We start from the raw sequence: 16,808 nt of genomic DNA, 5'->3' as shown, positions 1-16,808 counted from the left end.
GTCATGAGAAATTGTTTAATTGTACAATAACAGGATAAGTTTCAATAGTTTTCCGCTATTTAATCAGCGCAGGAATAAAAAGTTGTGACTCCATATAGAGACAAAAATATCAAACAATATGAGAATGAAATTGCAAGTGACACGTTTCTACATTTCATATGAAAATTCGAAAATTTACAGCTTTTTCTTCGAAACGTTCGACCCAGCAATCAATAAAAAATGTCAAAGCTTCAAAAATGTAGGAAACGTATACATAACCAGGATAAAATATTTCTGTCGAGGTTTCGACTTTTAAATCATATTTATAAAAATTCGCCGACTGTTAGCCAGCGTGAATATCTGTAGTCTAGATATAAATCATAAAAACCCAAAGATCCTTAGCAAAATTGCAAAAGAAAACAGAATTTGTTCATTTGAAAATCATTGAGTAACGATCGACTTTCAATCTCCAAACAAGATTTCGTTAAAAATCTGCTTGAACAAATATTATATACATAAACAGGTAAAGCGAAAGATGATATTGGAAATGAGGAAAAGATGTTCCATCAGCTCGTTATGCAGCATGTTCGACGTTCATTAATCAAAAACTGTGTTCTGTGTGGTACACTTACCCAAACGACGCGAAGGATCATCAATTTCTTCTGTTCCGTAGGTTCAAGAACCAAATACTTTGCGATCTTCACTTCGCTGACGTGGCGCTGATGGAGTGCTCGGACTTCATGCAGCAGTTGCGCAGCTTCAAACCACAAAGTTTAGGCTGCGCAGTTGCCCGAAGAAAATCATCGACAACCTTAATCTTCCCCTTACCACCGCAAGCTTGCTCAGGTACGGTTCATTAATTTATGAATCTTCTACATACAATGTTCCACGGTATAAGGTGTTAAGCAAGAAATAAGGTGTTAAGCATCTCGTTTTAATTCGAGACGGTCGATTTCGATATCTAACAGCGAACGAAGCCACCAGCTTGTATGCAAAAGCGCATAATCCAAGACAAGGGAAACCACCTGTAGCATCGACTCATACATATGCACGCTGGTACAAGTTGGCGATCTCTTTCCTTCCTCTCCACTTATTTTCGTCGACTTTCTTATGATGTTAACTAGAAAAGACAAATTAATTCGTCAGCTTTGGCGAATACCATATTTTGGACTGTAAATATTTATTTCTATAAGCCTTTTTAATTAAAGACTTGTCACAAATCGCGTTTCCTTGATTGAACTGATTTTTAAATTTAATAAAATCTCAATAACATTGTAAGAGATAGACGAAAGATAATAAATATTCATGAATCGACTGTAATGTAACAAGAATTGAAGAAAGAGAAGGAATTATTATCTTGTTATTTTATAGAACTTTGGTTGAGTAAACATTCGGATTCGATTTATAAAAAGTTTGCTTTAGACTATAGTGTTAAAAAATATGTTAAAAATTGTAGTTTCTTACGATGGATAGATCATGGAATCATCGAGAAAGATATTTCATAAATTTAATATATTTCGTAGCTGTTTTAATGAAGAGAGGTTGATTGCGAAAAGAAAAATTTTCTATCAAAGAGATTAATTTATAAAAGGCACAAAAATCATATTAAAACCTTATCACAGTAGTAAACATATTTCTATTTAATGGTACTGGAATATATCTCGACATATTTGAAGGAACGTGAGACGAATATACATGTTTTGCATTCTCGAATCATTTAAACAAATAAACATGTTTTGCAATATTGAGCCTCTTAATTCAACGAACGTGTTTCACATATTCAAGTTATTTGTTATTTCAAGGGACATGTTTGTCGTCGTGAGAGAAACAATCGTGTTATTTACTAATTCACAAAAGTAGAGATATTGTTCAGCTTTAGTTCGGTAGAAAATATTTAATAATGGTAAATATAATTCCACTTGAAGTTGCTTAAAAAGTTATTGTTTACGTATAATTTAATTATACACGATCTGAAAATTTTCAAATTTAATTTCAAACCTGCTATCATTTACTAAAATATGTAATTCCAAAGTTTATTTCAAATAAAATTTATCGCAATCTAAATATACAATCAATACATTTCACATGGTACCAGTATATATTATATTTGTTATTAGATTCACACAATAATTGATAAGGAATTTAAAAAAGAAATTTTTATTCAATTCCTGAAAATCTTCAATCTTTCAGCAATTTCAATCAACGCTTACAAAGAACGAGAATGGAATTTCGTTTCAAAAAATTTGCAATTTCAATATATTTCATGCATAAAAATAGCCATTGTAACATGACAATCGTGTATAATTTGCATCTTTCAACGGTTGAATAATAATGTTTGATATATTCCATAACATATCGCCCAATGTAATTAAGTGTACAACAAAATGCAACGAAAATGGCGAATCCGTTTCATCAACGATTGTCTTTCGCTTTTGGGAAGCTTAATAAAAGGGATACTACTATAATTTGACAAAATTATGAATAATTTAATATTCTATACGTTTACACAACACAGTAAATATTTTACAAATTTATTCTCGTATATATAACTCAATCGTTATTTAATTTGATACACTGAAACAAAATGACAACCGCAGCACCGTTCATGCACAAAATTAATAAGGTTCACGTAAATCCATGCAGATGCTACGTTAAAAATATTCTCTTGCAGTAACAAACATTCATTTTGCACGAATCATTCGACGAATCGTATCGAATGCAAAAGGTCAAATAAATGTTTATATGGAATTTCTATTAACAACAACGTAACAACAGTTCTACTATTATAGAATTTACTAAAAAGCCAAAAAAATCGATGTAACATTAATGATGTAATTAAAACATGTATGTGTGAGACAGTATAGGTAAATTTGTCTAGTTTTATTAAAAATAATATTCACACGAGGTATAAAAGCATTGGAGTTTTCGCTTCGTCTCATTTTCAACATTGCTATTTTCGGTGGATGTAGATTTTAAAGGGCACCCAAGTAAAATGAAAATATTACGAGTAATTTAACACGAGATATAAAAAGATTTGGAGTTTCGTTGCATCTCGTTTTCAACGTTACTGTTTTCGATAAAAAAAAAAAGGAAGATTCTGAAGGATAAGTAAAATAATATAATAATAAAAGTAAAATATAAGCAATATTATGAAATAAGATTCAACCGAGACATATTTCTACAAAGAGTTTCCAATTTCTATCTCATCTTATTCGTAACATTACTATTTCTGATGCAAGTAATAAGATTTTCAAACGTACTGGACTAAGGTATAAATATTCTATATCATTTCATAAGTATCAGGAGTGTTTCTATATCTCAATTCCCTCTGTTCTCTGCAATTGCTAAAACATCTACAAATACAACAAACATATAAGATACACATAAACCCGGAGATTGTAAGATTAAAAAGAAGAACGCGGCAAATACAAAGTTACAAACAAGAGAAAATTTTCAATCGATATTTGCCGCCAGAAAAAGCTTCCTCGCATACAAACAGCCTCGATCCATCAAAAATTTCATTCGACATCGTGATAACACTACCTTCATTCTTCAAAAAACCAGCGAAAGAAGCTCGCCGAACCTTTCCGCCTAAACTCATCTTCGATCGAAAGAAACCGAGAGTTTTCGCAGGAATCAACCCTCGATCGTTATTTTATCACTTCGAAGGGGATCTCGCGATCCTGTAACCGTAAGAAACGAACGAAGAAGAAGCGGCAAGAGGAGCAGCATCAGAAGGAGTGAAAAACTGGAACGTGCTATCCCCCCGTCCCCTCTCAAGTATCGACGATCGAATTTACGAAGCACTACAGACCATTAGTTCCTGCTGAGAGAAAGCTGAGATTAAAGGAGTGGTAAGACGACCAGAAGACGGGGATGCACCGGGGCCGGTTCACTTTAAGTTCGAATACCAAGCCTGTCTATAAACAGTTTGGTGTTCTACCTTACAGTGAGTCGACCGCGGTATCGTCGACGTTCTATAGGAAAAAATAAGAGAGAAAGATAAAGAGAGAGAGAGAGAGAGAATGGGAAGGAAAAAGGGCGAATCGACGAACGAGAAGCTGGCTGTTACGAAGGGGAAAACGCGTTATCGATGATACGTGTCTAAGTGGACGGATAGTCGACGTTGCACGTGGAAGGAGAAATCCCTGAAACAGGTCAGCCCCAGTAGCGAAGGTTCGATATAGGTCGGATTCGACTGTAAGAAGGACGGATCGGATTGCTTCCTTTAATGATTTCCTGGCCTCCATTTTCCTACTCGCGTTTCCACGTGGTTTGGAAAAATGTTCTGAAAGAGGGGGAGATCGTTTAGATCGATGAAGCTGTTGCTTCGTGATGGATGGAAAAGTTTCTATAGGCTTAATACGAATCGACGTTTTATTTGTGTGATACTTTAATAAAGATTTATTTGCGTACTATCATTGAAAAGAATATGGATATATCAGTCGGAAAAGGGATACTGTCTTCTAATTTTAGATTTTTCTTAGATTTTTGTACTAAATTGTCTACTTGTTTTGAGTAGTGTACGAATAAGTATGAGGTGTTTAGAAGGGAGTTAGGGTGTTCAGGTTAGAAAAGTTAGCGATATTTATAAGCTGTGTATAAAATACTTGAAGCATATTTTTCAGTTATAAACAATTTACCTTTATAGTAGAAACGCTCTATTAACTACATTGTTAGAGTGAGAAACAGGAAGCATGAATGAAATAGAGGCGAATTTTCGTGAAATTAAATTGTAACTGGAAAAGTAAGCCTCAAACGACATTTCTTATTCTATAAATTACCACGGAATTATCATTCATTTCTTTACGTGCAACTCAAAAAATATCTGCAACTGAGACTCGAAACGTCCACTTCAAACTGTCGAAAGTTTGAACTCTATTTGATGTCAATGCTAAAAACTCGATTAAGGTTGAGCTTTAAAGCTTCGAGCATTCAAATTTTATACATCACTATAGATAGATAGTATAGATCACAGTAAGCAGATCGACTGTAAAAAGAAGTTGGATTCATTGAAATTTCTGCCGCGTTTCGAGTGTTGTCTCAAAAAAGGAGGGCAACAGACTGAACTGATAATAATATTGAGAAATGAAATTTGCGGAGAAAATGGATTTCGAAGCGTGTGAAGTATCATACTTGCGTGTTGCTGGAATGGTTTTCGGTTTACTTGAGATCTTGAGGAAGGTTACGCTGACGACGTTGAGATTGATTGAAATTTTTGTTATCAAAGAGAAATTTACTTTGGATTAATTTTCTACGACGTGAAATGATATTTTAATCTAAGAAATTACTGCAAAAATTGTTATGAATATTATTATATCATTCTAGATATTATCAATATTTTGTCATTCCTAAAATTAACATTACAATTTACCAAGATCCATATAATATTATTCATAAAATTGATATATACGTTTCTAAAAATGATTATCCCCCCCCCCCACAGTATTTAGTTTACTCGTCATGTAATAAAAAGGCAATTAAGTTAATCCCAATTTAATCCTAAAAATCCCCAAACGGATTCAACCACTTTACAAACCCCTTCGGCTCAAACTAAATCACATCATTAAGTAGAATATTAAATATTTCCATAGATGAGTTCTGCAACGAGTTCCCTCACAATCTGGTACCTACACCTGGCTACTGGATCGAGTGCTCTAGACAGCAAATCACTTCTGACACGATCTGGGACGAGAGCGAGAGCGGAGAAGCGACTGACACTGAATTGGCTGAGGTTCAACAAGAGTCGGATACCGACGAAGTGCCCAGGAAGAAGACCACGATCGAGGAACAATGGGAAAAGAATCAAGGATTCGAGCTGACCTCTGTCGAACAAGAGACCTATGAAAAATATTTCTACGGAACTGAACATTGGAATTATTTTGCCAACGACGAAGATCTTGGCCCGGTGATACTAAGTATCAAGCAGGAAACATTGAATAGCCGGGATCAATTCAGAATTCTCGTCAGAGCCATCAGTTACACTGTACACGGGCTAATTCCTGCGAGCTGTGTATTTGCTGACAGGTATTTGGCGATATTTTGTATTTTTTGGAAGCATTTGCGAATAGTTTGCGTAGTTTTAGATTTTTAATTTTTGGCGATATTTACATGACATATTTGTAGTTTTTCGGGTTTCGAAATTCCTGTTTTTAAAAGTCATTCGAAGCACTGGTTTCAGGTTTATTCTGAAGAAATGAGCTAGAAGAGCCGTGATAAGTTGAAACAAAGCGCAATGTGTTATTACAAATACGATAAAAATTGCAAATATGTCATATTTTGTAATTGCTAACAGATACAGTGTTGGATAAAACACTGAAAATATATAAAATAAAATGGAAAGTTTAAAAAGTAAATTATATGGAGAAACGGTAACCACAGTAATATAATGACATGGATTATAAATTATTAAAATTTGAAAAAAAGATAAGTTAAATATCATTGTTAAAATGTAATATGTAAGTGGTTTGATTTATCGTGGACTAGTGTAACCGAATAGATCATTGATATAAGAAAGATTATAAGGATCTAGGAGTCTTTTTAAATAATATCTTGAAAAGTAAATGGATAGGACAATCTGAAACATCATAAATATCGATTAAATATTTCACAAAAAATTGTCAATGTAACTGTAGAATTAATTGGAACCTCTTGAAAATCCCAACTGCAAAAGGAATATTAAATGAAGTAGAAATGAGACAGTTTGGAAAGTTCTATAACGGGAATTAGGCATCAAACAAGTAGTACAAGTCAAACATTTTGCTTACAAGCGTAATATAGACGTATCCAGTGGCACAGTTTAGAGACTAAACAGTGTAAGTAAGCAATAGTAATATCCTAACTCTCACAGGAGCCTTTAATACCGCCTAATTAGGTTAAACTACATGGTAGAATCAAGGTGAAATTAATTCTACTCTTCGAGCTACGGAGAAATAACAAACTAATAGAATACACAAGCTTCGACTTGAACAAATCCTTCTTTTATCAAAATTTATCGTAACTACGCTATTTGATTGATCAGAAACATAATCCCATTCTTTCACTAAAATTATAAACAATTGAATAATATTAACAAATTTTAATTGTTTTCGCTTCTTCCATTTTTCTTTTATTTTCTCTTCACTTCATATCTGACGTGATTATAATAATATAAAAAAATAATTATAAAGTTATAAAAAATATTTTTGTCACGATGTTTTTGAAAACATTTCACATTTATTTAAATATTTTCATATTTATAAAATATATGCATACAGGGTAAGACCGAAAGTATTATATATGTGGGTGAAAGGTGATTCCTGAAAATAGATTGAAAGTGTAAAATAAAATTTGATCATGCAAGGTTTAATTTTCATGAAAATAGATTTTTAGGTAGCCGGATAAAATAAAGTACGCTTGATAAAATTCTCCTTTATGCTTCTTCAGTTTAATAACTCATAAAAGTCGCATAAGTGTTATATATAGAAACAATAAGCATTATAATGTCCTTCGACAAATCCTATTTTCACAAATATACATTTTTAATCGATCTCTCAAGATCGATTTTCTCGCAAAATCAAACTCGAGCGAAAGAATATTATTCTACGCTTTTAATTCAATTGCGCATACATGAATTACATATAACACTATACTCTTGAAGATATTTAAGATATATTACATTTGACCCAGCGCGAAAACCGCGAAATGTTGTTTGTAGTGTAAATAACACTTAACTCTATCTCTACGAAGAGTACATGTACACTTTTAAAAATCATTTGCTAAAAGCGATATACATTCTGTGTAAACTGAAGTCATTTTTATTCATGATATAAAATACAAAAATAAACTTCTTTTCCCTTAAAATATCATAGAAAAGTAGAACAGCTTTGAAACTTTAATTTCGAATAATAATTGCAAGTAAGACGGACTAAAAGTAGTCGCACTAAATTAAATTTGCTATAAGAAGAACATTCCCTGTATTTATTATGCTTGTCACCGTTTAGAATCTCTAAATTTTAGTAAAGCAACTTCCCGTCTATATTCCAAAAACCGCTTTCGGCTCTTAACTTCACGTAGCGAAAGAGTTAAATGTCGGTAGAATTCAATTAAAGACCATTCTTCTCGTAAAACGAATATTCACGAGTTTCTCATTTCTCACAGGTACAATCGCGAGGAAGTGGTCCGCAGCTTAGGCAAAGAGGTGAACGTGAATCCGCCATTAACGTTAGGTCAATTACCTGACACTCAGGATGAGCTGCTGAAGCTGGATCAGGTGTTCATAAAATCGGAGTTAAAAGTCGGCGTGCTGTACGTTCAAGAGGACCAGCGTACCGAGGAGGAGATATTGGACAACCACGAGAATTCGCCGCTTTTCGACGAATTCCTACAAATTCTCGGTGATAAAATTCGTCTGAAGGGTTTCGATAAGTACAAGGGCGGCTTGGATACGATTCACGACCTGACTGGATTGTACTCTGTGTACACGAATTGGCGAGGCATCGAGATCATGTACCACGTGTCCACATTCCTACCTAATGAGAAGCACGACGTGCAAAGGGTAAAATAAATTTTTTATCGTTGTTGACACGTTTACCAACGATAGCGTTTTAATCAATCTTTTCTTATCTTGCCTAAATTAAATAGCTAAATCGAAGGCTAATGCATTAAACGGAATGTCTTGGCTCTAAATTTTATTATACATTATTTTACTATTTATTAGTTATTATTGGACTGCTTAGTTATTATTATTCGGAAGATTTGAAAATGTAAAATCGCATAAAATGTAATAATATGAGAAAACATATAAACTATGCAAAATATAATGACTTTTATAGTATTTGGTAAGTAAAACAATTTTCAATTCTTTCAACTTTTAGACAATTTTTTAACCGCGTATAAGATTGTAAGAAAACTACAAGAATACTCTGATGATAGAGTTCGCAAATATTACTGTGGCGTAATAACTAATTTTCCATATAGATGGAGGACAATCATAAGTAACAATAGATATTAGGTACATTGAAGACTAATTAAACTCGGCTTTGTAACACATATCGCGTTACACGCATAGCAAGGATTATAATTCCAATTCAATAAAGGCAGATAGCATTCAGAATTTTGGTTGAATGAAATTCTCAGTTTCAAGTCCTCAAATTGAGAATTATTCATTGTTTAATTATTGACCTATTTATTTATTTATTATTTATTTATTATTTATTATTTATTTATTATTTATTTATCTATCTATTATTGACTTATTGACGTAATTAGCAATTTAGAACTATGTATAATATGTGATTCATGATGTATATGATACGAGTTCTGTATATAACATTACGTATATATCAATATCATATTATTTGACATGATATTAAACTATGTGCAGTTAATACTTATTACTATGAAAGCAATCATAAACAACAGAAATATTCAAAATTCAATTTCAAAAGTAAATAGGAATTTTTAATTTTTCAGAAATAAAATAACATATTATTGTTAGAAAAAAGAGTTAATTGAAAGTTAATTAAAAAGAATTAGTTCAAACAATGCTGTTTTCATGAACTTTGATTATATGAATAATGATAATTACAGGCTAATAGTTACTCTTATTATAATTATATTAAAAGAGATTGTATTGTTTAGGTACAAAAAAAACGACACATCGGTAACGACATAGTGTGTGTCGTGTTCTTGGAAGCAGACAAGACTCCGTTTAATCCAGCCTGTATGAAGTCCCATTTTCTCTACACGTTCATTCTAATTAGAGTTAGTCCACGAATAAAAAGGAAAGTCACCAGATATGAAGTATCAGTTGCCACTAGGGACGAGGTTGGAGCATACAAACCCTATCTTTGGGAACAAAATGTTTTTAAAAAGGGTAATAATACATAATATATGAATCTTTAAATATTCTAATTGGACACACTGTGAGCTTAAATTCAACATTTGTTTGTTATATAACTTGTAATCAGGGTCTAAGAAATGAAAAACTTTTTATTATTCAACTAGAAAATTGATTAAAATTCTGTTATTAATTTGAAAATATATTCAAAGTTTATTAGAGTACATTTGTATCGTTGTGAAAAATGCAAGAATTATTTTAGAAGGAAAGAAGAGAATCGGGAAAAGATTAGAAAAGGAATAGTTTGATTTCAAAATGAACCATCTAAAACGCAAGGTAGTAACTTGGAAATAAAACTAGCTCTTACTACTTTGAAGAAAGTTATCGGTGAGATGTAAAAGCAAATTTAACGATCTCTCGATGCAACAGGTCCCATGTTCCGCGAGTGGTTATTGACGAAAATTGTGAACGGAGAGCGAGCAAGTTATTCTGCACCAAAATTCGCGAAGATGCAAGAAAGAACGAGAACTCAGATGTTGGAAGATATCGTGGCCAACTTGGCTAATCATGCAGAAACCGGGCAGATTCCGAAACCATACAGGTGAACGAACATGAACGACAACGACCACAAAGAAATTAATTATATTTTAATTAAAATATTTTATTGTATTTAAAAAGAATAAACGAATCAATGAGAACGAAATTTAATACTTTAGACGCGGTTCGTGGAGACCAATTGGCCATATGAGACCATCTTCCCCACTTTTGGATTCTGTCAGAGATCAATTCGAAGATCACGATCAACTTGCCAAAGACTTCACTAAAGTATTTTTGAACAATGAAGAGAATACCACGTTAAATACGAACCTGTTTGATGTTTGTTTCCTGGTACATGGACCACAAAAGCAGAAAGTCCGATTCTTTGGCGTCAGAGCGATTTTGGCAGTTAGGAGCAGGTGATTAGTCAAAAAATTGATTTACGTTTTCGGGTAATTCAGAAAATAAAGAATAAAGAATGCAATCATACTTCGATCTTGATGGAAGTGAACGTTAAATTTGTTAAAAATATCTTTAATATAGTATTATAATAATTATTAATTTCGTTAAAAATACCAGCAACAAAAAATTGAACTATGAACAAATTGACATTAGTAAGAAGTAAAAATTGCTAACTTATTTGATTTCTTTAGAGTATTCCAAGAGATGTTGTATGGTATTCAAGCGGGTTTCGGAAGTCCACAAGTGCCGGTTGCTGAATTACTTGCCAGACCGGTACCAACCTTGTTGAGCCCACAGAAGCCACGAAGTTCTAACTTCCTTCAAGTTCCTGATGTCGAAAGTCCAAGGTTCGTATCTTGTGAATTATTTCTGTTAATCAGGATTATGCATTTTTTATCTTCAAGAGTCCAGTTTATATTCAATACGTGAATCAAAAAACATAAATAAAATCTATCATTGTTTGAGTGATTTCATGATATAATCTACGCAATATATGATGTATTAACCCATTCTTCGCTAATGATAAAACGATTGTTATAGTTTATTTTTGTGTAATTGTAATAGTAACTTTTTTCATTTTATTATTAATATTTTTTATTTTATTATTTTTAATATTAATACGATATTTCGTTTATAATCGTCTATATTGTATTTTGTGAATCAAAATAATGGCTTATTTTATTGTTCGTCAGTATTTTATTCGCAACTTCCTTTCCGTGTTAAAAATATTTAAAATATTATCTTCTCCCGTATCTCTTTAATTAGAATCCTTTTTGTAGCTGTAGTAATTAAAAATCTGAAATGAAGATTGCAGGAGAAGAACATGATGTAAGTATGATTCACATTTTTGTGTCTTGCTTAAAGGCGAATTTTTAAAGCAGAACTCGCACATTTAAAATAAAGCGAATCTTGTGAATTTATCGACCATCTTTATATTAAGTTCTTTTCTGAATGAATCACAAAAATCTAAAAAAAAGAAAGAAAAATGGATTTATAAAGTTTATTTCCTGGAATCTTCGAATATCAACCTAAAGAACTGTCTTTTCAGTTAAAAAGCACTTATTACTTGCACGAGAACAAATGTGTGCCAATCTAAATGTAATCGTTCCTAGTTTCAAAAAATTTCATTTTTCAGTCCAATTAATTGCATAATTAGTCCGTAAAATGGGTTAATACAAATGAAGCGAAACAAGATGCATAAACGATATAACTGGATTTATTTAGCGATTAAAAAAGCCGGGAGATTAACGGTGAGAGATTGAACTTGCCTTTGGTGTCGTTGTCGAATGATAGTATATATACTTATCTATATATTATATATTATATATCGTACATATTTAATCGTAATTATGTGTATTTTTTACGGCACTTCCATGTCTCCTATCCTCACACACACACACACATGAACACGTACACCTACAGAACATACACACAGCACCGCATGTTGATTATGAGTATTATTCACTTTCTTATTCGCTATATCTTTCTATTGTATTTGAATGATTAACTGTGTAGTATGTTTTACTATTCGAAACCAATCGATAAAAGAATAAAGAACAAAAAAAAAAAAAAAACAAAAGCACTGCAAGAGTAACTCGAAGTATCACACCAGTCACGCTAATTATTATTATATCTATCTTATTAGCTTCGGTCGAGATCGACGTATCGATTTTTCCCTTATTTTTTCCTTTATTTTATATCTTCCTGTGTTCTTGCGGCTGCTCTGTATGTCTTCTATCGAATTCTCGGTTCCTTTTTTTTCCAATCTAAACACTGACACTTTGTTTCCGAATTCTATTCGATTTGGTAATTTGGCTATCGGCATGCAGTGAACTTAAGTCGTCGTGTCTCGTGAACAATTTTTCTCCTCGAGTAACTGTAACAGCAAGCTCTGATTATCTCGCCTTTACTTCGGTATTTCTATATTCGCATTCACGTTTCCAATTTTTCCGATTTTGCGAACGAAGGAGACGAGCTTTCGTCGTTGTCTCGTATTGTTCGTTTTTTTCCTTATTGCTATTATTCGATGCATTCAGGAACTGTAAGATCTACTTGAAAAATCCGTCATCACCGATTTCCTTTTTATCGATTTCAATCTTCCTTTCTACTTTCCCTGCTGTCCTCTCTCCTTGATCAAAGATTCTTCTTCGAGAAGAATTTCCTCTCCGTACCCTGAGGTGCCGCTCTGCGGTTTCTGTGAGATACTGGCTCTGACTTGTTTAGACCTAAAAGCGTGCCCTCGTCACCGATGATGAAGCGAGCGTTCTCGAGGCTCGGCACGATCACGGCAGGCTGGGGACGGAGCATTAAGAAACACGGAAGCGGAAACACGCTGCAAAGCGAGGATCGGAAACGTTGGGCTAGTTCGCAGGATTGCAGCAGTACGTATATTATTGACTCTGTTAGACGACTAAATATCGTGCTTCGTTTATGGTTTTATACGTTTGGAAAGACTAGCTGTAAGAAAGATACTGTTAACGGAAAACGTAATTGGCGAAGTTGTAAAAGTTATTATCAGGTACTAAATTTTATGCATATTTCGAGAGACTAAACAACGATTTCAGGCATGTAGGTGAAGGAAGATACGGAAGTCGATTTAGCCTATTCAGGATGATGTGATGTCAACGAAGAATTATTTTGATATATGCTTTTGTTGTATATTTAAAAAGTTTGTGTATAGGATAGCGCGTTTGAGAAATATTTATTATGATTCTAATATTTGAATGTCTGTATAGATATTAAATATTATAAATACCTAATTTAAATAAATTTTATATTAATTAATTATATTGGCTCAAAGACTTGTTTAATCTAAGATACAAGGTAATACATGTTTCTATAAGACAGGTAGAGTCTTAACTGTTTAATTATGTCGTTACATTTCTTCCATCGATAATATACACGGTAAAATTAATTGTTAATAGATATAGAAGTATTAGATATGTATATCGGATGCGTAGAAATATTGGATTTGAATACGTGTATGTAAGAATTTTTGTTTCTGTGATTCGTTGTAAATTTTCAATTTAAAATTTTAGATAAAGAGGCGAAGGAAAAGGAGAAGGCAGCTCAACAGTTGGCGGTACCCAGACTCAGCGTGTGTGCGGATGCGCAGAAAGTTGATAGAGCAAAATTGGCACAAACGGAGGTAAATTTAATTAATTCGTAGTAACAATATTATTATTAATGATGTTCTATTACTGATATATTTAAACACTGACAAATACACTATTCGCGGTTATAACACAGTATGCTTATTTTTATTCCTGGCAAATGTTAATTTATTATATTTTCAATAACATTTCCTATTTTATCGTAAAACTTCTGTATCTAACTTTATTATACCATTCTCCTCTTGTTTCTTCAAGTTAATGATTTATTTACACATTATATTTGATACAGAATTTCTTCAACAGGTAAACAAACCAACCACACGTTACATCAATGTCAATTGTTATCATTATATTCCAATCGTCCAATTTATTTTCAATTTATTTTTTCTTCCTCCGTATATTTTATTTATTCAATGTTAATAACAAGATCTACGCTCTCTTACACTCTATATATCAGTATCAACATTCACCAATTAATATTTACAAGACTCTTTTAACACCTACCACACATGCAACACACATTCCATACAACACTCAAGAGAAACAAATAGAAAAGAAGTTACATACTTAAAATGTGCTTTAACGTTAAAAAATTAAAAACGAAAAGAAGAAAAAAGCTACAAGATTTTTAAATGAAATCACTCTAAAGTCAGAGAAAGATACGCCCTATAATCCACAATTTGTTTTAATTCGATGTCTCAATCCGTTTATGAGGTGCGAGGCTTCAAAGTATTGCGTATAGAACGTGCAGAAAGCTGAATGGCGATTGAAATTCTTAGAAACGTCGTGACCCACTTTTTTCCAAGAATTACGTATGTCGCGAGTAGTAGTAATAGTAGTAGTAGTAGTAGTAGTAGTAGTAGTAGTAGTAGTAGTAGTAGTAGTAGTAGTAGTAGTAGTAGTAGTAGTAGTAGTAGTAGTAGTAGTAGTAGTAGTAGTAGTAGTAGTAGTAGTAGTAGTAGTAGTAGTAGTAGTAGTAGTAGTAGTAGTAGTAGTAGTAGTAGTAGTAGTAGTAGTAGTAGTAGTAGTAGTAGTAGTAGTAGTAGTAGTAGTAGTAGTAGTAGTAGTAGTAGTAGTAGTAGTAGTAGTAGTAGTAGTAGTAGTAGTAGTAGTAGTAGTAGTAGTAGTAGTAGTAGTAGTAGTAGTAGTAGTAGTAGTAGTAGTAGTAGTAGTAGTAGTAGTAGTAGTAGTAGTAGTAGTAGTAGTAGTAGTAGTAGTAGTAGTAGTAGTAGTAGTAGTAGTAGTAGTAGTAGTAGTAGTAGTAGTAGTAGTAGTAGTAGTAGTAGTAGTAGTAGTAGTAGTAGTAGTAGTAGTAGTAGTAGTAGTAGTAGTAGTAGTAGTAGTAGTAGTAGTAGTAGTAGTAGTAGTAGTAGTAGTAGTAGTAGTAGTAGTAGTAGTAGTAGTAGTAGTAGTAGTAGTAGTAGTAGTAGTAGTAGTAGTAGTAGTAGTAGTAGTAGTAGTAGTAGTGGTAGTAGTAGTAGTAGTGGCGTAAAAAAAGCTGTGACTCAGCGTCCGTCACTGACCATTCGCACGTGCCACATGTGCGGTAGGTCAGCGAAGGCGTGCGAGTGAAAGAACCGAGTATGCGAATAAGATAGCAATAGCGAAATACTGGAAATTACGCTTTACTTTGAACGAGCATATCTTCGAAACGGGAAATCGTATCGAAATGAGACAAAAATCATTTTAAAGGATAAGATTTTAAGCTTCTAATAGTGTTAATTATAACAGTTTACTTCTGGTATGTACAGATATATTATATAATGAGGTTTGGAAGGAACTTTTCTTCATTAATTTTATATTAGTGTTATCGGTATTCTTTGATATTACAAGTACATGTTTAACAATGATATGATAAGGCTGTGATTGGTGTTTCTGAAGCAGAAATATTGTGAAAATTAAATGGAAGAAGAAATTGGAATTTTTTTAGAAGATAAATTCATCAAACTTAATAGAGAAGAGTAGGTATAATAATAGGATGAGTTGATAGAGGAGGAGAAATTAGCTTAATAATGCAAAAAAGATTAGAATCTATATTTTCATTCACTGTAAAGTAACAAGAGATAGAAGTAAACAATACATTCCATATTTCTCAAGATATTTGTCTCTGGAGATTAGAATGGAACATCTTGCACAAATAACTTTTTTAAACTACATGATAGACTAAACGATAAAAGTTGCTCCAAATAAAAGGCAAACATCTCCATATATCGATAATTTTCTTTTTTTATCATATAGTTCAATATCATCGAATTCGACCCGAAGACGTTCAAGATTCTGCTCAACTACCTACAGACAGGTTCTTGTCCACTGACATGCAGCAACATACCAGGCCTGATCTGTGCAGCGGAGCACTATGATCTACCAGAGCTTCTACAGGCGTGTTTCCATCACGCGAAACAATTTTTACGAATTGAAATTGTCTGCGTGATGCTGTGCGCGTTGGAAAACTACTGCTGGCGTTACACGTCTGCCTCGGAGCTAGTTAATATGATCCTCGCGTTCATCGAGACCAGAGCGTACCAGTTGTTCCAGAATCCTGATTTTCTCACATTAAGTGAGTCTATGGTTCAAATGATCATGTGCAGAGGTCTGGAAGTTGGCGAAATTAAGAAATTCGAGGCGATGCTCGAGTGGGCGAAGAATAGGATTAAAGACAGGAAATCGACCAAAGTAGACCCGAAAGTTGAGTTCAAGTGTATTATGGAGAGGCTCAGTAGAGACTTGAAGTTGTATAGAATAACGCCTCAAGAACTTATTAGGGTAAGTTTCATAGAAAATGTTTTTAACTCTTTCACAATGTAATACGAGAGAATCTTGAGCAAGCTATCGAACGTGGTACTATAAGAAAAAATTCAAACTAACAACTATTTTTAAGTCTCTCTTTATAAGTAATT

General features: G+C 33.0%; 1 protein-coding gene across 13 annotated transcripts in view; it reads left to right on the top strand.

Annotated features, from left to right (window-relative positions):
* Nucleotides 1-16,808, top strand: part of LOC100740471 — a 157,160-nt gene that overhangs the window by 132,489 nt on the left and 7,863 nt on the right. For 12 of the 13 annotated variants that reach the window (XM_033323146.1, XM_033323145.1, XM_033323142.1 and 9 more), the window contains 10 exons: nucleotides 653-825; nucleotides 5,574-6,006; nucleotides 8,119-8,515; nucleotides 9,601-9,835; nucleotides 10,229-10,400; nucleotides 10,516-10,755; nucleotides 10,990-11,145; nucleotides 13,022-13,179; nucleotides 13,837-13,946; nucleotides 16,150-16,674. In XM_033323146.1, coding sequence (XP_033179037.1) covers nucleotides 653-825; nucleotides 5,574-6,006; nucleotides 8,119-8,515; nucleotides 9,601-9,835; nucleotides 10,229-10,400; nucleotides 10,516-10,755; nucleotides 10,990-11,145; nucleotides 13,022-13,179; nucleotides 13,837-13,946; nucleotides 16,150-16,674 — 2,599 coding nt within the window. The remainder of the gene's footprint in view (nucleotides 1-652; nucleotides 826-5,573; nucleotides 6,007-8,118; nucleotides 8,516-9,600; nucleotides 9,836-10,228; nucleotides 10,401-10,515; nucleotides 10,756-10,989; nucleotides 11,146-13,021; nucleotides 13,180-13,836; nucleotides 13,947-16,149; nucleotides 16,675-16,808) is intronic. The other variant, XM_033323143.1, reaches the window with a different exon arrangement.

This window comes from Bombus impatiens, unplaced genomic scaffold, assembly GCF_000188095.3.
Source record: "Bombus impatiens unplaced genomic scaffold, BIMP_2.2 scf_0815, whole genome shotgun sequence".
Lineage (NCBI taxonomy): Eukaryota > Metazoa > Arthropoda > Insecta > Hymenoptera > Apidae > Bombus > Bombus impatiens.
This window is presented reverse-complemented; position numbering and strand designations above follow the sequence as displayed.